General features: G+C 43.5%; 1 protein-coding gene across 2 annotated transcripts in view; it reads left to right on the forward strand.

The window, feature by feature from the left end:
• LOC144755679 (uncharacterized) overlaps positions 1 to 27324 on the forward strand; it is a 274169-nt gene that overhangs the window by 221234 nt on the left and 25611 nt on the right. For both annotated transcript variants that reach the window (XR_013594952.1, XM_078644850.1), the window contains one exon: positions 6963 to 7119. Coding sequence is in view for 1 of the 2 variants with exons in the window: in XM_078644850.1 (XP_078500976.1) it covers positions 6963 to 7119 (157 nt within the window). In the remaining variant the exon portion in view is untranslated. The remainder of the gene's footprint in view (positions 1 to 6962; positions 7120 to 27324) is intronic.

Genomic DNA, 27324 nt, shown 5'->3' on the forward strand with positions numbered 1-27324 from the left:
ATCATCAATGGTTTTTAGTGCTGAGCCAAATTGTGAGTACTTTGCCTCTTTCTTCCTCAAAAGGACAAATAAGATCGAATCTGATCTCCGGACAGCAATGAACCAGTCAACAGTCTAACCCTCTTTCAACTCCTCCTCCCTACTTCCCCTCAACCTCCTCTTGCAAAGGGGCATAACCCAAAAACCTTGCTTAGTGGAACCAATTCACAACCTTCTACGAAATCTCCATTCTCAACATTCTTTCCACACTGAATCCTTCTAATCACTTCAGTGATCCCCTTCCCTCAAACTTTCATAACAAGATGAAGAGGTCCTTGGTTCCAATCTGGACTAAGATAGTAAATACCTCCCAACTACAAGGTGAAATTTCGGATTGCCTAAAGTCGGGGCAGGTTACTCCCATTCTCAAAAAACCCACTGCAGATCCTGAGGACCGTAATGGTTTCCGGCCAATCACTAACATTCCAACCCTGTTGAAGCTCCTTGAGAAATGTGTACATGTCCAACTATGTAACCACATAGATGAATTCCAGCTACTATATACATTCTAATCTGGCTTCCATCAGGGTCACAGTGTTGAAACGGCCCTCACTCACATAGTCGATAATGCACTTACAATACTTGATCATAACAAATCCTGCCTTCTAATCCTCCTTGACCTCTAGTCAATCTCCTGGACCTACTGGAAGACAGGATGATACTATCAGGGCCAGTGTTAGTGTTAAAATGGTTTGCATCATTTCTCCGCAAGAGAACACAAAGAATTAAAGTCAATCCGTACCTTTCCAATTCCACTCCATTCACACTAGGGGTCCCTCAGGGGTCCTCCCTCTCACCCACAGTCTTCAACTTGTTCACGGAGCCTCTAACTGAAATCTTCCAAGCATCTAACATCCACTATCATATATATGCTGACGATACCCAATATTACCTGAAAATCTCTTTCCCTGACAATATCAGGTCACTCAACACAATCTTACACAAGACACAAAACTGGCTGACCTCAACCATCTCAAACTTAACTGTCTCAAAACAGAATTTCTCTTAATCTCCGCATCCAAGCAATCTGCCATTATTGAAGAATATATGAAACATCTATTGGCTCTCAACCGAATATCACACATCATGGACTCTACAAGTTCTCTGAGAATAATACTACATAAGAACTTGAACATACAGGAATACATCAACCCAACTACCAAAGGTGCAAACTTCCAAGTGAGTATCCTAAGAAAAATAAGACCCTTCCTCCCCCCTTGTTGCTTGTCTGGCCCTGGAGACTGCAAGCAAGCAAATGTTTTTTTTTACATGTAACTGATAAGACTGCTGATAACGGTCCACCACTCCATAGAACACATTTCAGGCAGTAGCCTCTCCTTCTAAATTTGCGTTTACTTTATCTGCTCTATTTTCCTCAGCATAGCATAGCCCTCAGCTGTGACGAGGACTTGTAATATGAGATTCTCAGAGCATAGGAAAGTACCAGGTTAGCGTAAAGGACAGCCAGGAGCATGGTAACACACATGTACTGCACTAGCGTAATCCAATCATACTCACTCCTACAGCACCTGAACCTTACCATGGATTCCAGAGAGGAATAAAGATTCCCCCGTTCTGCACTGCTCACAAGTTGGTTACAATGCAACTTTCCTATGATATGAACTCATCTTCTTTCCCAAAGGAAACATTATTCCCATGCTGTTCCTTCAGGATCATAAGAAGAGGGTTTTCTATGTTCATATTAGACCCTTAGTAGGTGAACTGTTCTGAAAGGCTTATAGCCCTTGTGTCTTGGACTTTACTGGTAGTTAACACCATGCGTGCAGCGCATTTTCCCGCTGTGCGCTGACTTTTTGAAAAACCCGCGGTTCATGACGAGCCCAGCTCGTCATCAGCGTACGAGAGGTGTACCTCATAACGAGCTGAGCTCGTCATGAGCGTCGAAGTGGTTAAAGGTCCTCTCACATGTAAATGGCCTACACACAGCCACTTTGACTGTCCATTAATGTAATGGGGGTCCAGGCCCATGTAAGGAGAATGGGCCTCTTCAGCCCAATTTTGTGCAGCTACAATCATCCGAAATTGGTTTGAAGTGGGCAGCCACAGCCTGTCCTAACGGGCAGAGAAGCCATGCCTCACACCTTTTGTCCAAGTGGAGGAGTGTCTTTCAGGCTGAGCAATGGTCAGCATGGCAGACACTCATCTTGTTCAGGTCAGAGAGCCAGGAGCTAGCCGTGTGTTAAATGTGTGGTGGCTGCCTGAGCTGAACTTTGCCGGGCTAAAGATGTCTCAGCTTTTGAGGGTGTGACCTCTTGAGCCTGACAAAGCACCACAAGGCCTTCCACCTTGTGATGAGGGGGAGCGTCACTGATAGCCTCAGACCTGGTGTAGCTAAGGATTGCAAATACCCCAAGTGCTTGTGCAGGAGAATGGGGTGCAGAAACTGAACTCTTAGCGAGCGATACTCTTATTTTGCTCAAATGTTATGACAATTATTTGTAGTGGTCTTTGACGTTTACAAAGAGTTGAGGCACATTGTCTGCAAAAATAACCAAAACCCCGGCCTCAATACAGATGACATCTATGCCCAACCTCATCTGTCCTACGCGCCACTTATTTCCTGGCCCGAGATCGATGTCCAAGGTCTGCGTGACATCTAGGGAAGGTTAAATCTGGTTCACCTGCTGACCCCCTCCCGATCTCAATACTCAGACTCCTGGACACTCCGCTACTTGCCGTGCTATGTCAAACCTTAAATTTATCCCTTTCCACGGCTAAGGTCCCGCCATCCTGGAAACATGCCATGGTCTCGCCCCTTCTTAAAAAACCATTGGCTGACCCTAAAATCCTGGCAAACTTCCGTCCAATATCCCTCCTGCCTGTTCTCTCCAAAATCTTGGAGAAGCATGTCCATGAACACCTCGCAAGATTCGCGGAGGCAAACGTCATCCTGCACCCTTCCCAATCGGGTTTCCGCACCGGATTCTCGACGGAGACTACACTACTTGGAGTCGTGGAGAATCTTCGCCTACTGGTCGACAAGGGGAACTCAGCTGCGCTGATTCTCCTCAACCTCAGTGCGGCGTTTGACACCATCTCCCACAAAATACTGCTTGCCTCTCTCTCCAACATGGGCATAAAAGGAAAGGCACTAGACTGGATTGCATCTTTCCTGACTCTCAGGACATTTCAAATCTCCTCCAGTACTGCGGCATCCAATGTCCATTTCTCCCCGTACGGAGTGCCACAGGGATCAGTATTGAGCCCCCTACTTTTTAACCTTTATGTAGCCCCGCTCGCCCAGATCGCTGAATCAGCTGGTCTTAATATGTTTACATACGCTGACGATTCACAAATCGTATTCTCACTTTCTAACGATAACCACGACTCCCCTTCGCGCCTACAGTCAGGCCTTAGGAACATCTCCACCTGGATGAGCAAAAACATGCTTAAATTAAATAGAAGCAAAACAGAGGTCCTGGTAGTAGGTCCAAATCAAAACCTCTGGAATTCCAGACATTGGCCATCCGAAATGGGCCCCCTGCCGACCCCATCGCAACAAGTCCGTAATCTAGGCATTACCACAACGGCCTAACTATGGAGCCCCAGGTTAACAATCTCACAGCTACCTGTTTCACAATCTTGAGATGGCTCAGAAAAATCATATGGATGCTCCCGGACGACACTTAAAAGACAGGGATCAACGCACTAATTACCTCCCGTTTAGACTATGGTAATGTCCTTTATTTAGGGGCATCTCAGGCAGTCATGAGACGCCTCTAACTGGTACAGAATGCGGCAGCCAGGCTGCTCTGTAAATACAACAGGAGAGATCGCATGTCCAGTCACCTAAAGGCGCTCCACTGGCTAAAAATCGACAACAGGGTCAAATTTAAAACTCTCAGTCTCATGCACAGGATAAAGTGGGGAAATGCACCCAGATACCTTCAAACCCTCGTGCATACCTACACGCCTGCCCGATACCTGAGATCTGCCACTTAAGGTCTTTTTTGCGTCCCTAAAACATACCGCGCGTTGGGGCGTGGCTTGGACGCCGGCTACGATGGCGGCGTGACCCAGAGGCTCCGGTGCCGACCTCCTCAACTTGCCGAATTTGGGCAGTTTTTCCATGCCTGCAGCGGTATTGGCTGCTGTTCCGTGGACCGGAGCATGAGGAGAGCCTAGCGCCCTCATTGTTTCCCGGTTCTGCGGTCTCCAGCGACGGCCGACTGAGGGCTCCGTCACTGCTAACTGCGGCCGCCATTTCACAAGCCGGCCGTGGATTCTGTCAGCGGCCGGCTCGCATGACTCCAGAAATGCGTGTGTTATGCTTGGAGGAAACTCTCAAATTTTAAAAGACTGGCATTTTGCGTAAGTAAAGCCCCTCACACAAGGAGACCTAATTTAATTCGTTCATTCATGACATTGCAATGGTGAACTGGTACTGTCAGCATATAATTCAATTAAAGTGGCAGGCAATGAAAGGATGCAGGGAGTCGTAATTCAATTGTGAAAGATAAACAAACCTCATGAACATTGTAATTACTTGAGCAAAAGCGGCACAAGTGTTGAAAAGCGGAGATTATACACGGAGAATTAATGGAAAGTAAATTAAACGTTTAAACATCGCAGTATTTCATAGATGCAAAGAACTGTCTCCAGAATTTATATTTGTTTGAAATGTAAACAATTTTGAGAAGAGAGGAGAGTTGGTTGTGCTTAAACGGTGTATTTGAAGAGAAACACAGGGTGAGCAGGGAAGCCGAGGAATAGCTCGAGCCTACTGATTAAAAGCGAACAGGCAGTGCGCAGTCAAGTGTGAAAGGCAGCTCGAGCCTGACAATCATATGTAAATACAGTGCGTGCTGTGGAGCGCAAAGGCCAGCTCGAACCTAATAATCCAAAGTAAACATGCTGCGTGTGGTGAAGGAGAGCACGAGCCTTCGATTTCGAAAATAAACGCTGCGCTAGGATTAAAGCACAAGACATATCTCAGGCTGGCAACAGATGGAAATAGTGGCAGCTTTTACCGGAAGACAAAAAAGAAAACCCAAAAATGCAAAATGAGCCTTAAAAGAAGACAAAGCTTGTAGCTTGGATTTAAATGCATAATTTCATGCCGGTTGCCACAGTTTTAATAAAAAAAAGAAAAAAAAGAGGAGCTCGGGTTGGAGTAGTTGTGTTATAAAGAACAGAAACCAATTAAACATCGTGTGCAGCGCATATTTTAAACACAGCAATTAGAAATGCAGCACGAGTTGTGAGGGGTCTGGAATTTAAAAAATCGGTTTGCATGAAGTGATTTGCTGCGCATTTCCAGGAGTTGCTCCTCCCAGTTTCTGCCACAGGATTTCCTCACACACCTCTCAATGCTCCTCCTCCCGGCTCTTCAATTGAATGTTCATACCTGAGTGGCTACCTGTATGTACGTATTTCTGCGACCATGACCTGCTATATTTGACTCGGTTCACTTCTGGTTCTATTGTGTTTCTCTGTCTTGCACGACGTTCATGCAGCAAGTGGCAACTTGTTTTGAGAGACTCATGTAGCTTTGCTTTGTTGCCTGGGTAGGAGTCCTCTTTGGTTTAATTTGTATCTACAGCGCCACAGGGTTTTTTTTTGTTTTTTTCCTGTGGCTGTGGTTGAACGCTGAACTTATATCTATCTCTCCTCCTACGTGCTAGCCATTGCTACTTGCATGTTATCTTTTGCCACAGCACCTACTTATTCCTCACTGATTTACTGCTTTCAATCAATTGCCTCTTTGGGATTATATGGGGAAACTTCGTAATTTGAAGATTGCCACTCTTTCGAAACTACCTGCTAGTTCGGATTCTGACTCTCCTGCTCCTGACATGGCAGACGGCATGTCGTCAAAATCTGACCTGACGCATGGAGCCATTCCTAAGGTACACCCCAGAGGTAAAGTTCCACCTTCTTTAGTTGCTTCTAAACGTCAGAAAAAAGATCCGCCTTCTCCTGGGAGCAATTCTTCTTCATATTCTATGGATCTCATTCTGGAGGAGCTGCGGGCTTTTAAGCCATTTATGGAGGCCACTACTAAAAACATGCAGGCCATGCAGGAGAAATGGTCATCTCTGGATTCACGGGTCCTCACCCTGGAACATTCCACAGATTCTCTGCAGTCCTCATGTTCTCGTATTCCATCAATAGAAGGGGAAATTCTTCTACTTAAACGTCAGACAGAGGATTTGGAAAACAGGAATCGCAGGAACAACCTGCGCCTGTATGGTCTTCCGGAACTTACAGAGGGGTCCAACCCCACCATCTTTTTTCAGTCCTTCCTCGCCAAGATCTTGGACGCTCCGACTTTATCTTCCATCAATATTCAACGAGCCCATCGACTTGGTCCTAAGAGTACTTCCAAACCTAGAGGTGTCATTATGCTCTTCCTACAATACACTGACCTCCTGCAGGTCCTTTCAGCCGCAAAGCTCAAAAAGCAAATCATGTGGGAAGGCCATTGCCTATACCTTTCGCAGGATGTCTCCAAGGCAACCGCTGACCGGAGGAAGAAGTTCTTAGACTTGAGACCGCAGCTTAGAGCCCTTAATGCCAGATATGGTCTCTTGCATCCTTGCCTCTTCAAGGTTACTTATAAGGACAGAACAACCACCTATGAGGATCCTGCGGCCTTGCTTGCCTTCCTTCGACAACAGGGTCCTGATGTTATGGACACTTCCAGACCTGGTTGACAGGACTTGTTATCTTTTGTTATTGATATATTGTAGCTCTTGTGCTTTCTTCAATGGCGCTGTTGTTGTGCTTTACCTAATGTTTCCCCTGATGATTGTAGTCTCCCCTTCGGTGTGCTTTGCTTAATTGTTTCGCTTCGATTGTTGTCGTCTTCCCTCAGGTTCCCCTTCCTGTTTCAACCCAATTTCGTTTCATGTTCCTTTTCAGGTCCTTGCAATTTTCCTAATGGTTCTCTTCCTTTCCAGGTGTGCCCTTTCCTTCTTCACCCTGACGTATCCTATTGTTTCTGTATGCTGCCTTTTGGACTCCTGGTATTAGAGGTTTTGGTATCCGCTCTGGTCGTTCTCGTCGTCATCTCCCGCTACCACCACCCCCATCCCTGTTCTGGTTTTTCCGTTCTTTGTAAGTATGTTTTTCAGTCGTTCGTTCCGGACATGTACTGTCTTCTTGACCGTTTTGGTTTCTGTCCTTTTTCTATATCCTTTCCTCTTGAGCTATCTCTCCTTTTTTGTTCCTCTCTCTCCTCTCCTTACTTTCATTCCTTTATATTTTTTTTCTCTTTTTACCATCCTAGTACTTCCACTTTTACCCTTTTCTTCACATCTTTTATCTCTTCTAAGTTTTTTGCCATTCCATGAACATGTTATTCTCTTTCTTACTAGATTTTCACTTTTCTCAACTCTATTAGTTTATTTCTTTTGCATTAATAAGCATGTTACTGTTAGTTGTGTTTCTCAAATATTCCATTCCGTGTAACAACATGGAACGTTAAGGGATTAAATAATCCCATTAAAAGACAAAGGGTTCTTTCACATTTAGCAAGACTCAAGACTGACATTGCTCTCCTTCAGGAGACTCATCTTGCTGAGGTAGAGGCTCTAAAACGCAAGCGTTGTTGGGTAGGTCATGTTATTTGCTCTCCTACGGCAACTAGAAAAAATGGTGTTGTAATTTTGTTGCATAAAAAGTTAAACGTTTCTTCTATTGTTCATGAATGTGATGCTGATGGCCGTTGGGTTATTGTTACATTACTCATAGATAATATTCCTCTTAACCTTTTCAATGTGTATGCCCCTACTGGGACTGACAGGTCCTTTTGGCCCTCTATCTCTACCAAGTTGTCCTCCCTATCTGGGGACTACATCCTTCTCGGAGGAGATTGTAATCAGGTTGTTGACCCCTTCCTTGACCGACAGTCCAAAGTCAAATTTGTTCCTTCCAGAATGCATACTCAATTTCTAAATTCTTTTCAAAATAATGCTTTAGTAGATATTTGGAGACTGTGTAATCCAGATATTAGAGAATACAGTTTTTTCTCCCCTCCTCATCAATCCCAATCCCGCATTGATCATATTTTTCTTAGTAAATCCCTGTCCCAGCATGCTATCCGCTCTGAAATTGGCTCCATCCTGCTCTCTGACCATGCTCCAGTTTTTGTGGATCTTGATTTACTACCTTTTTCTCCCCACTCTGGCAGGTGGCGTTTCAATAATGCTTTGCTTCTAGAACCCACTTTTTGTACCGAATTTACCACCTTTGCCAAGGAATTTTTTCTTTTAAATCACACTCCCGATTCCTCTTTTGTTATGGTTTGGTATTCATTTAAAGCAGCCTCTAGGGGTTTTATTATCAACTTTGTGGCTAAGCGGAAGAAACTCCGAGAGGCTAAGTCGGAGAAAATCTTAGCTGATATTAAATCTTTAGAACTTGCATATTACGCTTCTAAATCTGAATCTGCCCTTAAATCACTTTTTGATGCAAAAATCTCATTTAATAAATTCACAACCGATGCTGCTTCTAATACCTTGTTAAAATGCAACTCCAGATATTATGGAGGTAAGAATAAAATGGGGAAACTCCTGGCCAATTACTTAAAGATACGAAAGGAACGTACACAGATTGAATCTGTCAAGACTTCTTCTGGGGAATCTACATTTAAAGATAAGGACATCCTCTCCGAGTTTGTCAAGTTTTATGATAATCTTTATACTCCTGAACAAATACCGACGCCTACTGATCTCCTTTCTTATTTCCATTCTCTTCCTTCTCCTCCGATTTCCCATGTTGATCTTCACTCCCTGGAACGAGACATTTCACTATCCGAGGTCTCCAAAGCTGTTTCCAAATTACGTCACCGTAAATCTCCTGGTCCTGACGGATTTACTATTGAATTCTATAATCAGTTTGCCTCTCTTCTTCTTCCCAAACTCCTACTCTTGTTCCAAACTTTCCTTGGAGCAGGTTCCTCAGGCGGTTCTTTTCAACAGGCTTTAATTTGTTTGATTCCCAAGGAAGATAAAGATCATTCATTATGCAAGAATTACAGACCAATATCCTTGGTCAACACTGATTGTAAGATCCTAGCTAAGATACTAGCGTTACGCATGGATCCCCTCTTACCAGATCTCATTGGTCCTGAGCAGTCAGGTTTTGTCAAAGGGCGTCTCTCCTCTGATAATTCCCGTGTCTTCCTTAATATACTTAGCAAAGCTTCCTCCTTGACTCTTCCTTTCGCAGCTATCTCTTTAGATGCGGAAAAAGCCTTTGACAGGATTGGATGGGACTTTATGTTTCAGGCTTTACGTTGGATTGGCATTCCTTCCAAATTTATTTCTATTGTGTCTTTACTTTATTCCAATCCTCAGGCCTCTATCTTTGTCAATGGGATGTCCTCAGACTATTTCTCTCTACATAGGGGTGTTCGGCAGGGTTGCCCTCTCTCCCCCTTACTTTTTGTGTTAGCCCTAGAACCTTTCCTTACTAAAATTCGTCTAGACAACGGTATTTCTGGTTTTCAATTTGGTTCTCATCAGGTTACGCTCTCGGTTTATGCTGATGATATTCTTTTTTATTGCTCCGATCCTATTACCTCAATTCCCGCTTTTCTTCAGCAAGTCTCTTCCTTTTCTTTAGTTTCTGGTTATCGCTTAAACGGCGATAAATGTGAAATCTTGCCTCTGAATCCTCTCTGCCAGAAACACCTTTTCTCTCAAACAGGTTTTTCATGGCAACCTTCTAAAATTAAATATCTGGGAGTTTGGTTTGCCCCCCTTTTATCCGACACTCTTAAACTAAACTTTGATTATATCTCCAAGAAAATGGACACGGCTATTACCCGTTGGCATCCGCTCTTTTTATCCTGGTGGGGCAGGCTCAATTCTATAAAGATGATGTTATCCCCCCTTCTTCTTTATACTATCTCCATGCTCCCTTTGCACATCCCAAAGATTGACTCTTTATTACTGAAATTTCTGTGGAATGGCAAACGTCCTCGGATAGCTCTTGCTTCCTTACGAAAGGATAAGGCTCACTCCGGAGTACGTTTTCCTAATTTTAAGGAATATCACCGAGCCTTCTCCTTGAAACAATCAATCCGCTGGTTTTCTTCTGACCTTCCTCATTATCCTCCTATCTGGTTGAGTATAGAATCCTCCTTCATTTCTCCATTTACTTTTCGTGAATTTATGTCCTTTACATCTTCCTTAACTCGGCTTCGCACGCCTATCATTTCCCATTCTCGGAATCTACTTCTACCATTTTTATCTTCATCTTATCCCTCCCGCCTTTCCATACACGAACAATGGATTTGGTACAATTCACTTCTTAAAGTCTGTAACCGCTCCATCTTCTGGAAAACTTGGCATTCTCGAGGACTATGTTGGATTTCTCAATTGCTTTCTCAGGGTACTCCTCTCTCCTTTCAGGAACTTCAATCCCTTTTTTCTTTGCCCACTTCTACCCGAGCACAGCACGCTGCCCTTCTTCCAGTCTTGATCTCTTATCTTGATTCCCTTTCACCCTCCGGCGATGTTCCTTTAGAATGTAGACCCACTTCCCTCTTGTTGGAAGCTTCTCCTTCTGTGTCTGCTCTGAATAACTCTTTCCGCTTTATTAATGATAGACTGAAATCTCGTATTGAGAATGCCTGGGAATCTGATTTTTCTCAGACTTGGCCTGTACCTCTTTGGGACAGGATATGGACTAAACTTCATAAGACCTCTAGAGCTGCTAATACCACCCAAACTCTATATTTCATTTATAACAGAACTTTATTCTCTCCATTGGCTCTCTCCCGTTTTTCATCAGACACTCCCTCTACTTGTTGGTCTTGTCCTCATTCACCTGCAGATCTCAAACATATGCTTTTTGACTGTCCTCCTACTGCCCAGTTCTGGCAATTAGTTTGGAAGCAAATACAAAAAAAATTTCACTTCCAGGTTCCCTTTTCCCCTACACTAGTTTTTCTACGTTCCCTCTCACCGGAACTTCCTCTCTCTCCCAGTCATTATCTTTTACTTGACCTCTTTATAGCTGTAGCTTTCCAGGCGCCGGGAAACCCTTGTTGGGTAGCTGAGCGCCATACAAATGCAAAAAATAAATAAATAATAAATAAAATACCATCACATCCAACTGGAAACAAGCTGCAAATATTTCCTACCAATCTTGGTGGAATGCGGTCTGTTTTCATCACCGTCTGGATACCAACTATGTTTCCCCTATATCCCTGGCTATTAAACGGGACCTGATTTGGCTTCCCTTGGTAACATACCTTTCTTCCACTGCTCCTGCATATCCTTCTCCTGATCTCACCACGGTTGAAGTACGTAAATCCCCATGATTTTCTTATTACCTGATTGCTGTACCTAATAATTTTCGATATATTGTTTTTACCTTTCATTTATATCCACATACCATTGTTCATAATTCCTCATGCTTGTTATGCTTACTTTACATGAGAATTGTTGTTGTATTGCTTATTTTATATATCTGCTTACTGTAACTCTTACTCCCCATTTCCTCCCTCCTCTCCTCCCTCTTTATTTTCTTCAATAAATCAAACTTAAAAAAAAAAAACATACCGCGCGAGGATGGGAGGAAGATCCTTCTCTCTCCTAGGCCCGAAGCTTTGGAACTCCCTCCCGCAATCTCTCCGTCTAGAAACTCGATACACCTTTTTCCGCAAAGCCATTAAAACCTGGCTTTTCAACCAGTGACCTGTTCCGGTTTTCCTCCTGTAACTCTTTCCTGCCTCTCTGGTTCAGTATCTTTTTAGCGCCGGGAAACCCTTTTTGGGTAGCTGTCGCGCTCAATAAGCCCAATAAATAAATAAATAAATAACCACATGTCAGAACAATATTGTCTTTGGAGACCAAATGGTCAAGCTACAATGATTTCATTCTGCTCTACAAATGTGGATTATTCTTATTATTATTATCATTTCTATTTTTATTTAAAACATTTTTAGAGCGCGACAGCTGCCTTAGCCAAGAGGCGTCCAGGCGCTAACAGCAAATAGGCAACCACAACGCAGGGAGGAACCAGAGCAACCTACACAGTGGGAAGAGAAAGGTTTTAATAGCTTTCCTAAATTCAAAGAAGTTACTGAGGAGAAACATCCTTTACAACGTATCTTTTACAACGCAGTGCCTTTACGACGCAACTATTACAACGCATGTCATTACAACGCATAGTGCTGGGGAGCGCTCTAGGATAGGGAATAGATTTAATTTACTATCCAACACCTTCCCTAGTGTCCACGGGGACTGGAGTTGGAATAGTAAATTAAACTATTCACTATCCAGCACCCCAAGCACTATGCGATGTAATGGTTTGCGTTGTAAAAGTTGCGTCGTAAAGGCATGCGTGGTAAAAGCATGCGTTGTAACGACGTACATCCGTTGCTGAGGCCTCGAATATGGGAGGGGTGGGGCTGAGAGTTCGAAAGAATAGCCACTCTGAACTGTAAGGAGCGGCCTCTGGCCCGGGTCCTGCTGACCCGAGGGACCACCAGCAGATGTTAGCCCATGGAGAGAAGCTGACGGGAGGGGACATAAAAAGAGAGCCGATCAGTCAAAATGTTAGGGGAAGCGATCTTTAAGATCTTAAAGGCTATACGGAGAGCCTTGAACTCAATCCATTGAGCCACAGGCAACCAATGAAGGCGGCGGATTGTGCTGGTCACAGCGCAAACTCTGCGCAGGCCCAAAAGAGCTCCTGCTGCGGCGTTCTGTACTCTTTGTAGCCTATGTATTTCTATCTTGCTAGCCCCCAGGTACAGAGATTTCGCATAATCAAGCCTAGATGTAATCAAGGTCTGAATGATGGTCCGTCTGTTCGGGGCATCAAAGATACCCAAAATAGGTTTAAGCCCGCGCGATAAACCAAAACAGGTGCCCGCCACCTTCTTCGTTTGGATCTAGAAACTGAGAGAGGAGTCTATCCAAACCCCCAAGTTCTTTACAACCTGTTTAGGAGGAGGGGTGGGGCTAGATTTGTGGGCCACCAATACTCATTCCATAACCCATGATCCCTCCCCACCAGCAACACCTCCGACTTGCTGGCGTTCAGCTGGAGGCAGTTAGCTGTCATCCACCCGGCAACTGCTGCAAGATCACATTGAAATTTAGAGGCGTTGTGCTTAGAGTTGCTCGAGAGGGCTACCACCAGCTGGGTGTTGTCAGCATAGGAGACCACCGTCAGTCCTCTGCTCTTGGCAATTGCAGCCAAAGGTTGTACGTACAAATTGAAGAGCAGAGGGCTCAGAGAAGAGCCCTGTGGCAGCCCGTTCTTGATGGGGAAGGTAGATGAGGAGAACGGGGGGCGATCACCTGATAGGTCCTATCAGAAAGAAATGACACAAGCCACTTCAAGTAAAGGCCACCAATAGTAGCCTCTTCCAAATGGTGCAACAGGATTGCACGGGACACAGTGTCGAAAGCGGCACTGAGATCCAGAACGATCAGTGCCGATGTCTGTCCTGCCTCCAACGTTGTCCAAAGGTGTTCTGTCACTGCCAGAAGCGCCAACTCAGTGCCATGGCGAAAGCCATTTTGCGACGGATCTAGAGTATTGTTGACGGTCAAGTGATCTGAAAGGATGGAATTAATGTATGCCTCCGCGATCTTAGCAGGCCAAGAAAGCAATGAAATTGGCCTGAAGCAATTTGGTGATCATTTGACCAAGGAGAGGAGAAATGGTTGGTTACATTTTCCTGATGTGGTCAGGTGTCAGTGGGTCGGCTGGTGAGCCTGCCTTGATTTTAGCTCAGAGGGCGAATAAACGGTCCTGATGAAAACCTCTAAGGTGACCATTGTGCCATTATTGGATATCTCAGTGCAGATCGTATGGCCGTGGGAAAACATTTATCAATGTCTTCTACCTTTTTTGAGAAGAACGAGGTAAGCTCCTTGCATTGCTTGTTTGATGTAATCAGTGGACCAACAGCCCCCTTCTAATTTTTATGGCCTGAGACAATAGAGAAAATACTCTTCGCTGGATTAGTGCTGTTACTAATTTCTTTAGTGTGAAATGCCGCACGTTCAGTATGGATAGCCTTGTGATAGATCTTTACTGCATCCTGATAGCGATCTTTAGATAGCGAGTCAGAGTCTCTTCTCCAAAACCTTTCACATTTTTTACAGATTTTCCGCAGCGCCGCTAATTTTTCTTTGTATCACGGGTTAGATTTAGAAATGCGGTTTGAGGACCATTTAGCTGGGATCAGCTTATCCAACGGCTGATTGATCAAATCTGAATAGGCTGAATTAGCCTTGTCAGGGTCCATCGGCAGCACCGGAACGGAGGCAGAAAGATGGACTTGGAATTGATCCCAGTGTAATTTATGCCATGGGCGTTTAGGAGAGGGAGGGTTGTCTAATTTGCGCACAGGTGCAATGCCCAGGTTAGCCAAAGGGACTAAAAAGTGGTCTGACCAGGTCATAGGAACCAACGGTTGGATCATGAGGGACTAATATGTTAGTAAAAACAGGGTTCAACAAATGACCAGCCGAATGTGTGGGGCCAGAGACATGCTGATCAAGCTGACAAGCAGCTAAATCCGCCACCAGGTTGGCCACATCCACATCAAGGTGGTTATCAAAATTATTAACATTATGCACTCTTATATAGCGCTTGACTACCCGTAGGCATCTCGGCACTTGCCTTGGGAACCCGTCCTGGCTTTTCCCAGTGAGATACCCAAACTGGGCATCCCCAAGGTGGAAAGCCAGGCATCCCGCCACAGGGGGGGGCGTAGTGGAGATTAAGCAAGCTAATGCCCGGAGCTGCAGAGTGTGAACCCATGACTCAAGTAGGACCCGAAACGAGAATTATCGAGTCCGTGGATATTTGGGCTCAAGACCCTGCCGTGTCGGGAATTGAACCCTGGTCCCGGGTCTGACCTCTGCTTCAGGGTCTGCCTCCTCTAACCAGTGAGCCACATTTCAAGACTCCTAGGACTGTAAAGTTAGCAGTATTGACCGCCAAAGTACAGACGGTTTCAACAAGAGCTTCCCTAAAGGCCTTGAATGGGCCCTGTGGACGATATACCAGTAAACCAGACATGGTGTAATTGGAGTTAAAAGCAATTTTAAAAGAGGCACATTCACAGTCCAATCAAAGACTCCAAACCAGGGTTCATTGGTTGTTTGACACAGACAGATGCAATCTGAGATTAGTTGAACTATCTTGGAGATGATCTCCCCCCCTTGATCACCTCAAGCTTTTGAGATCGAAAAGGAGAATGTACAATAAACGCATCAGAAATGCAAAAGCGATCTTCTTCAGAAACCAACTTGATAAGGCCGGAACTCGCCCCAAAAAACAATCCCAGGATACTTGTTTATGGTCCAGGGAAGACCTGGCTTGGCAGTTCGGGCTGGACTGTTCCTATGAGGCACAGGATCAGACTGATTTGCATGTGGCTGGGTGTGACCTGGGGTGGTGGAGTGAGCTGAAGAACGATGATGGATTCAACCCAGATCTGTGACTGGGGGTGAGTGTTTGAAAGGTTTCAGCTCTCCGTCCATCATCTCTTTGTGTTTGCTTTTAATTAATTAAACTCCAATCCAATAATCTTCCCATTCTATTACCAATGGTTTCCAGTCCAGAGCCAAATTGTGAGGACTTTGCCTCTTTCTTTCTTGAAAAGACAAATAGAATCAAATCTGATCTCCAGACAGCAATGAACCAGCCAACAGTCAAAACCCTCTTTCAACTCCTCCTCCCACATCCCCCTCAGCCCCCTCTTGCAATAGGTCACACCCCAAAAACAGTGCTTAGTGGAACCAATTCACAAACTTCGACGAAATCTCCATACTCAACATTATTTCCACACTGAATCCTACAAATCAATTCAGTGATCCCCTTCCCTCAAACTTTCCTAACGAGATGTAGAGGTCCTCGGTTCCAATCTGGACTAAGATAGTAAATACCTCCCTACTACAAGGTGAGATTTCGGATTGCCTAAAGTCAGGGCAGGTTACTCCCATTCTCAAAAAACCCACTGCAAATCCTGAGGACCGTAATAGTTTCCGGCAATCACTAACATTCCAGCCCTGTTGAAGCTCCTTGAGAAATGTGTACATGTCCAACTATGTAACCTCATAGATGAATTCCAGCTACTATATCAATTCTAATCTGGCTTCCATCGGGGTCACAGTGCTGAAACGGCCCTCAATCACACAGTCAATAATGCACTTACAATACTTGATCGGAACAAATCCTGCCCTCTAATCCTCCTTGACCTCTAGTCAATCTCCTGTACCCCCTGGAACACATAATGGGACTATCAGGGCCAGTGTCAGTGTTAAAATGGTTTGCATCATTTCTCCGCAAGAGAACACAAAGAATTAAAGTCAATCTATCCCTTTCCAATTCCACCCCATTCACACTAGGGGTCCCTCAGGGATCCTCCCTCTCACCCACAGTCTTCAACTTGTTCATGGAGCCTCTTACTGAAATCTTCCAAGCATCTAACATCCACTATCACATATATGCTGCCGACACCCAATTTTACCTGACAATCTCTTCCCCTTACAATATCAGGTCACTCAACACAATCTTACACAAAACCCAAAACAGGTTGACCTTCAGCCATTTCAAACTTAGCTATCTCAAAACAGGATTTCTCTTAATCTCCCCATCCAAGCAATCTCCCATTATTGAAGAATATATGAAACATCTAATGGCGCTCAACTGAATACCACACATCATAGAGTCTACAAGATCTCTGGGAATAATACTAGATAAGAATTGAACATGTAATGTAAAATGTTTCTAGAGCGCTCCAATACACATGGGTGTCTTGGCGCTGGTTGGATAGCAGTAAGGTGAGAGTAGTGGGAGACTAGAGGTTAAAAAGCCAGGTTTTTGTTAGTTTCCAAAAAATCAATAGTGTGGTAGTTGCTTTATTGTTCATAGGTAATCTGTTCCATAGAACCGGGGCTTCAGAGGCGAAACAACTGCCTCCCCATTTAAGTTTTTTTAAACTGGGGCACGACACCGTCAGGGAAGTTTTAGAGCGTAGATCTCTGTTTGGTATGTACCATGAGAGGGATTGTTTGAGTTAGGTAGGACCTAGATCATGGAAGACTTTATATGTGAGGCATAATGCCTTCAATTGAATGCGATTATTTACCGTAAACCAGTGGAGTTCCTTAATGAAGGCTGAAACTGGGTGGAACTTGGGCAGGTCAAAAATAAGCCTACCTGCCGCATTCTATATGCTTTGAAGTTTCTTCATGTGTTGTTTTTGGAGCTTAATAAAGAGACCATTATAGAAATCTAGCTTTGCTAGAATTAGTAAGGAAACAATTATTTTTCTGGTTGTGAGAGGAATAAAAGGAAGAATCTTCCTGATGATTCTCAAAGTGTTGAAACTGGTAGAGACAACTGAGATAATATGTTTATTAAAGTTCAGTGTGTCATCTATTGTTATACCTAAGATTTTTGCTCTTTAGACTGGGGTTGGAAGGGTTCCCAAATCTGCTGGCCAGCATGCTGGGCTCCAAAACTGAGGTTTGCTACCAAAGAGTATCACATCAGTTTTCTCTGAGTTCAATTTGAAACAATGTCTTCCCATCCAGTCACTAACAGCTCTCATACAGTTGTGAAACTGAGAGATGGTGACTTCTGTATTCTTAGAGGCCGACACCACGATTTGAATATCGTCTGCATAAGATTTAGGGGAAAATCCCAAAGATCTAATCAAGGAGGCCAATTCTGAGACATGGACATTGAAGAGCAGAGGGCTTAGAGTGTATCCCTGGGAGGCCCCGCATGGAGGTGAGAATGAGTTAGATGAAAATTTCTCCAAGATGACTGATTTACTTCTGTTAGTTAGAAATGATTGAAGTAGGGCCAGGGCTTTATCAGCAATGCCCAATTTTTTAGGACCGTGTCAAGAGTGACATGATCAACTGTATAGAAGCCGCCGACAAGTCCAGGAGCATGAGTGCTGCGGAGCCTCCTTTGTCCAGGATAGTTCTTAATTCAACAGTGATTTTTATTAAAACTGTCTCAGTACTATGTTCGGCCCTGCAGGAATACATCAACTCAACTACCAACCTGGTTCTGTACAGGCTTTCTCTCCCACCTTGGCGTTGCTACTTCCTGTATCATTCCTGAACATTTTGTTGTATTCAACACCCTTGTTTTATTGCTCCTGTATATAGACCGTTTGGCTTTACGTTATATTGGTCCTCCCCCACCAGCTCGGAGGTGACTGCCTGCATCTGTCATGATAATGCTCTTGTTTGTGCATAAAAATGTATAAAGCACTCTGATACCTTCTTGAGTCATTTTTATGCTATATAAATAAATAAAACTTCTCCGTATGATATTAAAAAAAAATTGTAAATCAGGGTGTTTGTATTTGCTGCAAAGCTACTCTCGACTGAAGTCCAAACCTATGGTTTTTTTTCCCCCCTATGTTACCCAACTTTTTTCATAGAAAAGTGGGCACCACCTACTTCACCATCAGTTTGGAGATCATAAACAAAATTGAATAGGACTACGAAAAACCTCTCTATCTGTTGCGCACTAGCCAGCAACCAGGAGCCGCTACATATATTCTCTTGCCACACGATTCTTAATGCAGAATGGCCTTTAGGCATATCACCTACTACATGAGTCATTATCGACCACAACTACAATTACAGTACCAGACAAAAACAGAAAAATTGTCACTGTGTTTGGTAATAACACTTCAGCTATAATTTTTAACACTTTGGGATTCCTCTGACCCTGGAGGGAACTGAGAAATTAAGGAAAACATGGCTATTTTAGCTTTTTTTGTGGAAAAATGGCAAAAAAGAATTGGCGAAAAAAGTCTCTGGTTTTTTTTCCTGTGATGGCATCAATAAAAGGTTTGTAGTGCTAAAATCACCATCTTCCCAGCTTTTAGGTACCGGAAGACTTCATTCAGACACCCACATTTTTGGCATTTTACAGGGAGATAGCCCATTTTTCCTTTTTTTGTGCTTTCATCCTCCTTCAAGTTTGTGGTGGAAACCGGTATGCAACCACAGTGGATCCCAGAAAGCTATACATTTTTTAAGACTAGACAAGTTGAATTTAGCAAGGTGTTATTGTGTAGATCTTTCAAGGTTTCACCTAACCACCATCCCCTCAAATGAAACCACAGATCCTCATGTCTACTCACAGATGCACTCAACATTTAGATAGTTGTTTCAGGGGAAACATGCAAATGCAGGTAGAGGGACTGATAATGTTGTGTGTTTTATAGAGCACGAACTTGACCCGTTGGGGTATCAGAGCACTTTACAGGAAAACATAGCCAAGTGCAGAATAGGCATAGCATCATCCAGTTACGGATCGAATGAGAGAGGGCAAGGTGCAGGATGCATGAGGGAGACAGGGCATGAATTTACAGATTAAATATCCAAATACTCAAGACGACATAACATATTTACAGATTACGTTAACCAATGTCCCAAGTTTCTGATGGGGTGAGCTAGATAATCCGAAGGGAGGCAATAGATGGCCATGGATCAGGGCCGTAGTGGTGGTAGAGGCAAAGTTTAAATGAGAAATGTGCCCATAAGGAATGTTTTGGCATCCTTTTTGAAGCGAGTCAGAGAGGGGATTCTTCTGATGTCGGGTGGGAGAGAGTTCCATATTTTTGGAGCAGCCCCGGACAAAGCCTGGTTGTACGTTTTTTTTTCCGAATGTGTTCTGATAGGCTTATACCCCTTGTGTCTTGGGCTATACTAGTAGTTAAAGGCCCTCTCACTCGTAATAGGCCTACACACAGCCACTTCAACTGTCCATCAATGTAACAAGGGGTCCAGGACCATGTGGAGTGGTGTGGCTCACTGGTTAGAGGCTGCAGACCCGGGGGCAGAGGTCGGCCCGGGACCAGGGTTCGATTCCTGACGCGGCAGGGTCTTGGGCCATGGTCAGCGGACTCGATAATTCTCGCCTTGGTGCCTACTCTAACCATGGGTCCCACTCAGCAACTCTGGGCAATAGCTTACTTAATCTCTACTAACGGCCCCATCAGCGCTGGGGACGCTTGTCTTCACCTTGGGGGTACCCAGGAGGGATCATCTCACAGGGAAAGCCAGGATGGGTTCCCCAGTGGTATACAGCACCGGTACGCCCCTTTGCTGGGGCAGCTGTGCGCTTTACAAGTATACGACATTTAACATTTATGTAAAGAAAATGGGCCTCTTCAGCCCAATGTTGTGCAGCCACAATCATCCGAAATTGGTTTGAAGTGGGCAACCACAGCCTATCATAGCGGGCAGAGAAGCCATGCCTCACACCTTTTATCCAACAGGAGGAGTGCCTTTCAGGCTGAGCAATGGTCAGCATGGCAGACACTCATCTTGTTCAGGTCAGACAGCCAGGAGCTAGCCGTGTGTTAAATGTGTGGGCGCCTGGCTGCCTGAGCTGAACTTTGCCGGGCTAAAGATGTCTCAACTTTTGAGGGTGTGACCTCTTGAGCCTGACAAAACACCTCAAGGCCCTCCACCTTGTGTTGAGGGGGAGCTTCACTGATAGCCTCAGACCTGGGTGCTTCAGCTTTAAGATCTGAAGTGCCTATGGCAGAGTGTCAATCACTGACATCTGGTCACAGAGTGGGGTGAGGAGGACAGATGTTTCAGTCACCCCATCCCACTCTCTTACGAGGTGGTGACCTGTTGGTACTCATGCTTCCCCAAATTACTAGTCTAGGGGTCAGATATATCAAACGTTTTTTTTCTCGCAAACGCTGAGATTCCCAAAATAGCAGCGTTTGCGACAAAAAAATCAGAAAATGTGATGTATCATTAAAATCGCATCGCAAACTTAAGGAATCGCAAAATTTGCGATTCCTTAATTTTGCCTCAGCATTTAAGGAAGTGCAAATTGTGATTCCTTCATTGCTATGTATGAAGCATTCAAGTTTTGCGAATTTACACTAAGAAATCGCAAATTACCACCAACTTGTAGTTGGTGGTAATTTGCGATTTCTTTTACAAATGCACTTTTTGGCATTTGTAAAGGTGCCATGTGGCGCTCATATATGTGCGCCATATACGCACACATGTAAAGTTCAGGGGTGCAGCAGGGTGTCCTTAAGACTCCCTTGCACCCTTGTAATTATTCTCAATTTGCGATTAGCAAATTGCGAATCGCAAATTGAGAATAACTTCACATTCATTCCTATGGGCCTCCTGGCCCATAGAAATGAATGGGAAATTATTCCCTATTTGCAAATTCGCAATTTGCTATTCTCAAATAAGGAATTTTAGGAAATCGCAAAAAATATTGCGATTTTGTAGATACATACCATTTTGCAATTCTCAAAGAGCGATTCTCAAAAAATCGCTATTTGAAAATCGCAAATAGGTATCTTGATACATCTGCCCCATTGTCACATCATGTCCTTCCTTTGTCTTTATTCTTTTAATTGCCATTATGTGACAGAGTGTGAGCCACTGAAGGAGTGAGCCAAGTTGGATCCAGATGCCTTGCTGTGGCTCAGCTCAAGGCTCCAGAGCAGTAAACCCAGGGCCGGCGGGTCCTATTTGAAATATTTGGGTTATAAATAGCTGAACCGAACTGAACTCTGCTCGTACAACTCTCCCTCTTCTGCCAGTAAGTATGAGGAGGATAGAGGGGCAGTGTTAAGCCCTAAGAAACTTTTGTGAGAAATGTTGGCAAAGTGCATTTTCAGCATCCTGTGACTCTGGGGATATCACTTAAAAAAAGAATGTGTCTTTCTTTAATGTAACTGGTGCTCAAGTAAATCGCTCCAATGCCCTGGGGCTGAGTTCATGCTTTATAAAACACTAGCAGCCCGTCCCAACGTTGTCCGGGTATGAATTGCTGCCGGCCAGTAGTATATTGTTTTGTAGGATTTCGTTTTGATAGCATTTCTTATCTGTGACAGGCCTGTGAAACGCTCGATTCACAGTGTACTGCTGATGCACTTAAGAGTGCGCGTTCAGTAGTGTGTGAACTCGAGTTTCCCTACTTTATTTACAACATGGCATGAGCACAATTTACATTACAGAAGAACACATTCATTAGTGGTAGGCACGGGGAGACAAAGCGATTTGCCTGGAATCACAGGATGTTGAGCTGATGCCGAGATTCGAACGTAGCTCCCCAGCTCTAAAGTTCACAATTCTAGAACTTGTGGCGGGAGGTGTGTCTAAAAGTGTATGTCGGTGCGGGCCATCAATGAGAGAGATCTGTGCATTTTTGAAGTCGGTGGTGAAAAAATATGAGTATGTTGCTGGAGATGTGGCCCGCCGTGCTACCAATGTACTTACCGGGGAGGGTAAACACCCATTATTCCGCAACTTTCTTTCCGCCTACCATCACTCCTCATACTTTCATTACGAAAGTACCATGACTCCGCAATGCCATTATAACCCATGACATTACATTTTATATGCTTTTACCACGCATACATTTACAACGAAATTCGTTGTAAATGCATGAATGTTAAAAGCATGTTTTTTTTAATGTTTGGATAAGGTAAGTATGGGTATAGAGGTATATGTTTTGGGGTACTGAGGTATATGTTTTGGGGTGTTTGGGTATTTTAAGGGTTCAGATATAGTTTTGGGGTATGGGGTGTACCGGGGTCGTTTTAGGGTTTAGGGATAGGTATGGGTTTTGGGGTATAGGGGTATTTTTAGGGTTCAGGGGTAGGTTTGGGGTTTGGGGTACAGGGGTATTTTAAGGGGTCAGGGCTAGGTTTGTGTTTTTTCGTGTACAGGGGTATTTTAGGGTTCAGGGGTAGGTTTGGGTTTTGGGGTACAGTGGTATTTTTAGGGTTCAGGGCTAGGTTTGGGTTATGGGGTACCGGGGTAGTTTTAGGGTTTAGGGATAGGTATGGGTTTTGGGGTGCAGGGGTATTTTTAGGGTTCAGGGCTAGGTTTGGGTTTTGGGGTATAGGGGTATTTTTAGGGTTTAGGGATAGGTATGGGTTTTGGGGTACATGGGTATTTTTAGGGTTCAGGGCTAAGTTTGGGGTATAGGGGTATTTTTAGGGTTCAGGGGTAGCTTTGGGGTTTGGGGTACAGGGGTATTTTAAGGGGTCAGGGCTAGGTTTGGGTTTTGGGGTACAGGGGTATTTTAGGGTTCAGTGGTAGGTTTGGGTTTTGGGGTACAGTGGTATTTTTAGGGTTCAGGGCTAGGTTTGGATTTTGGGGTACAGGGGTATTTTTAGGGTTCAGGGGTAGGTTTTGGTTTTGAGGTACAGGGGTATTTATAGGGTACAGGGCTAGGTTTGGGTTTTGGGGTACAGGAGTATTTTTAGGGTTTAGGGATAGGTTTGGGTTTTGGGGTCCAGGGTATATTTATAGGGTTAAGATGGGTTAGTGTTTAAGGGTGTTGTGGTATTTTAAGGAGTAAGGGTGGGTTATGATTATGGGTTGCAGGGGTATTTAAAGGGAGCAGGGTGGGATTAGCACACGATATGAGACATGGCATGAAGGGCGGAACGTACCACACGCCCCCAGCGTTTGTCGCGCCACCAGCACACGCCCACAGCACAACGCAGACAAGTCCACAAGGGACTACTTTGCTGGCACGGTTCTTTTACCTTTTAAATGTATATTTTGGGCGTCTGCATAGCCTATGTCCTTCTGCTGCAACTGCCCTTTCCAACGCTGTATTGCGTGTTGTGATTGGTGCTGTGGTTCCTGAGATTACCCGCCTCAAAGGTTTGGGCTCTCTCATTATTATATTAGTATGGATGATTCACAAACAGCAGAAGCCCTTGGGGCACAACCACGCTGGACTGGGAACCAAAATTGACCCTGGCAAACTGCTCGGCCGACCCTCCTGGAGGACAGCGGGGTACTGCCTGGCTGTTTGCAAAGGCCTGTTTCGGACGATTTTGTTACAGGGGGCAGATATTGCTGCCCCCGGTAACAAGAAGGGTAGTGATACAAAATATCGAAATTAAAATATCGAGATACAATAATATCGATGTTTTAATTTCGATGGTACAGAATATCGAAGTGCAAAATATCGACAGACAGAATATCGTTTTTAAGGTATGTATGTTACTAGTAATATCGAAAATTTACTAATATCGACATTTTGTTTAGTGTTATGTATTTTATTATGTTGTTTATATGTTTGTTAAATATGTTTTTTAATGTATGTTTGGAAATTAGTATTTTTGTTTACATTTTGCGTTTTAGTATCAGAGCGGGTTGTGGGTTTAAAGGGGAATAGGGTGGGAAGTAATTTAATAATAATTAATGAATTAATAGTTTTTTAAAAATATTTTTAATGAATAATTAATTAGTAATTAATTATTATTAATTAGTTAATTGAATTAATTAGAGTCTATGTTGTAGTATTTACCATTGTTTGTTATTGTTAATTAATAATTAATTGTTAATTAATTATTAATTAGTTAATTTAATTAATTAGAGTTAATGTGCTAATATATATTTTTTTGTTATTGTTAATTAATAATTAATTGGTAATTAATTATTACTAATTAGTTAATTTATTTAATTATAGTTAATGTGCTAATATATTTTTTTTGTTATTGTTAATTAACAATTATTTAGTAATTAAATATTATTAAGTGATTAAATGATGTGATTTATTTATGTGTAGTTAGTTATGTGTTTATAGGGGAATAGGGTGTTATATAATTAAATTTAACTAATTAAAGAGATTGTATTCATTTATTGGTATTTATTGTTAATACAATGGTAATTAATATGTGTTAATTAGGTCATTTATAATTGCATCAATTTAATAATATTAATTGTTATTAATTGATTAATTGATATTTATATTAATTGTGGTTTTTTGTATGTGCAGTGTGTTGTGTGTTAAAGGGGGAGTAGTGTGGGAAGTTATTTTTACCCCCATGCTATCCAACTCTTTCTCTACTGTTGCACCCTCTGGAGTGGGAATAGTAATTTTTACCCCTACGCTATCCAACGCTTTCCCTACTGTTGCACCTTCTGGAGTGGGAATAGTAATTTTTACCCCTACGCTATCCAACGCTTTCCCTACTGTTGAACCCTCTGGAGTGGGAATAGTAATTTTTACCCCTACGCTGTCCAACACTTTCCCTACTGTTGCACCCTCTGGAGTGTGAATTGTCATTTTTACCCCTACGCTATCCAACGCTTTCCCTACTGTTGCACTCTCTGGAGTAGGAATAGTAATTTTTACCCCTACGCTATCCAACGCTTTCCCTAATGTTGCACCCTCTGGAGTGGGAATAGTAATTTTTACCCCTATGCTATCCAACGCTTTCCCTACTGCTGCACTCTCTGGAGTGGGAAAAGTAATTTTTACCCCTACGCTATCCAACGCTTTCCCTACTGTTACACACTTTGGAGTGGGAATAGTAATTTTTACCCCTACACTATCCAACGCTTTCCCTACTGTTGCACTCTCTGGAGTGGGAATAGTCATTTTTACCCCTACGCTATCCAACGCTTTCCCTACTGTTGCACTCTTTGGACTGGGATTAGTAATTTTTACCCCTACGCTATCCAACGCTTTCCCTACTGTTGCACTCTCTGAAGTGGGAATAGTAATTTTTACCCCTACGCTATCCAACGCTTTCCCTACTGTTGCACTCTCTGGAGTGGGAATAGTAATTTTTACCCCGACGCTATCCAACGCTTTCCCTACTGTTGCACCCTCTGGAGTGGGAATAGTCATTTTTACCCATACGCTATTCAACGCTTTCCCTACTGTTGCACCCTCTGGAGTTAGTAATTTTTACCCCTACGCTATCCAACGCTTTCCCTACTGTTGCACCCTCTGGAGTGGGAATAGTAATTTTCACCCCTACGCTATCCAACGCTTTCCCTACTGTTGCACCCTCTGGAGTGGGAATAGTAATTTTTACCCCTACGCTATCCAACGCTTTCCCTACTGTTGCACTCTCTGGAGTGGGAATAGTAATTTTTACCCCGACGCTATCCAACGCTTTCCCTACTGTTGCACCCTCTGGAGTGGGAATAGTCATTTTTACCCATACGCTATTCAACGCTTTCCCTACTGTTGCACCCTCTGGAGTTACTAATTTTTACCCCTACGCTATCCAACGCTTTCCCTACTGTTGCACCCTCTGGAGTGGGAATAGTAATTTTCACCCCTACGCTATCCAACGCTTTCCCTACTGTTGCACCCTCTGGAGTGGGAATAGTAATTTTTACCCCTACGCTATCCAACGCTTTCCCTACTGTTGCACCCTCTGGAGTGGGAATAGTAATTTTTACCCCTACGCTATCCAACGCTTTCCCTACTGTTGCACCCTCTGGAGTGGGAAAAGTAATTTTTACCCCTACGCTATCCAACGCTTTTCCTACTGTTGCAATATGTGGTGTAAGTATATTTATTAATTTATACGTAGAGTTTTTAATTTATTTTAAATGTATATGTATTAGTCATTATTTTTTAAAGATGTTTTAATGGTTTTTTTTTAATATTTGAAAAATTATATGTATTTTTTTTTAAAAATTACATTATTATTAATACATTTTAAAAAACGATATTTTTTATTTCGATATTTTTGTACTACGATATTTCTTTTCTCAATATTTTTGTACTTACCTTTATGAAGATATAACTCCGAAACTTTTGATGTCGATATTTTTGTGTCGATATTTTTGTTTCTAGATATCTTGTCTGTCGATATTATGTCATAGATTCAACAAAAATGCCCCCCCCCCCCAGGGCTCAAAACCAGCCCCTACCCTGGCGGCCCACCAGGGAAATGCCCGGTTCCCGCTATGGCCTGGGCACAACACAGGAATTAATGTATTCTACACAGCATGTATTTATTGTAGTGGAGCTGACTTCAATTTCATCCCCAGTATGGGTAGCTACCCCCATGATGTGATTGACTGTTTCTCAGCTCATGTTTTGAAACATTATTTCTTTAATACTTTTTAAATAATCTGATGTAGTAAGGGGAAATGCTTCCGCATGTTAAAGAAATAAAAGTCCTTGAATTTTGAAGGCAATCTTATCATATTCTAACATGATGTTTGTTGAATGATTACATTCCAGTTATCCTCAAGACTGGTCGCCCCGCCGCAGAGAGCCCCACTCATCCCTGAGTCGCTCTCCACTTCAGTGCCGGGCCACCCGCTCTCCTGTCACCTCGCCGCTAACGGAGCGCGTTGTGCGCCTCTCATCTTCTCCAGCCGGAATCTGCACGGAGCGCATTCCATAGCCTCGGACGTTCCGTACGTCATAACGTACCCGACTGTCTCGCTTTGCCCTCCTGCATACCAAGGCTCGTGCCGCACCTCAAGAAAGGCCTCCCCGTACCATGGTACCGGAAGCCTGGTGCTGCACCCGTCTGCCCGA

The sequence above is a fragment of the Lissotriton helveticus genome, chromosome 5_1 (genome assembly GCF_964261635.1).
Source record: "Lissotriton helveticus chromosome 5_1, aLisHel1.1, whole genome shotgun sequence".
NCBI lineage: Eukaryota > Metazoa > Chordata > Amphibia > Caudata > Salamandridae > Lissotriton > Lissotriton helveticus.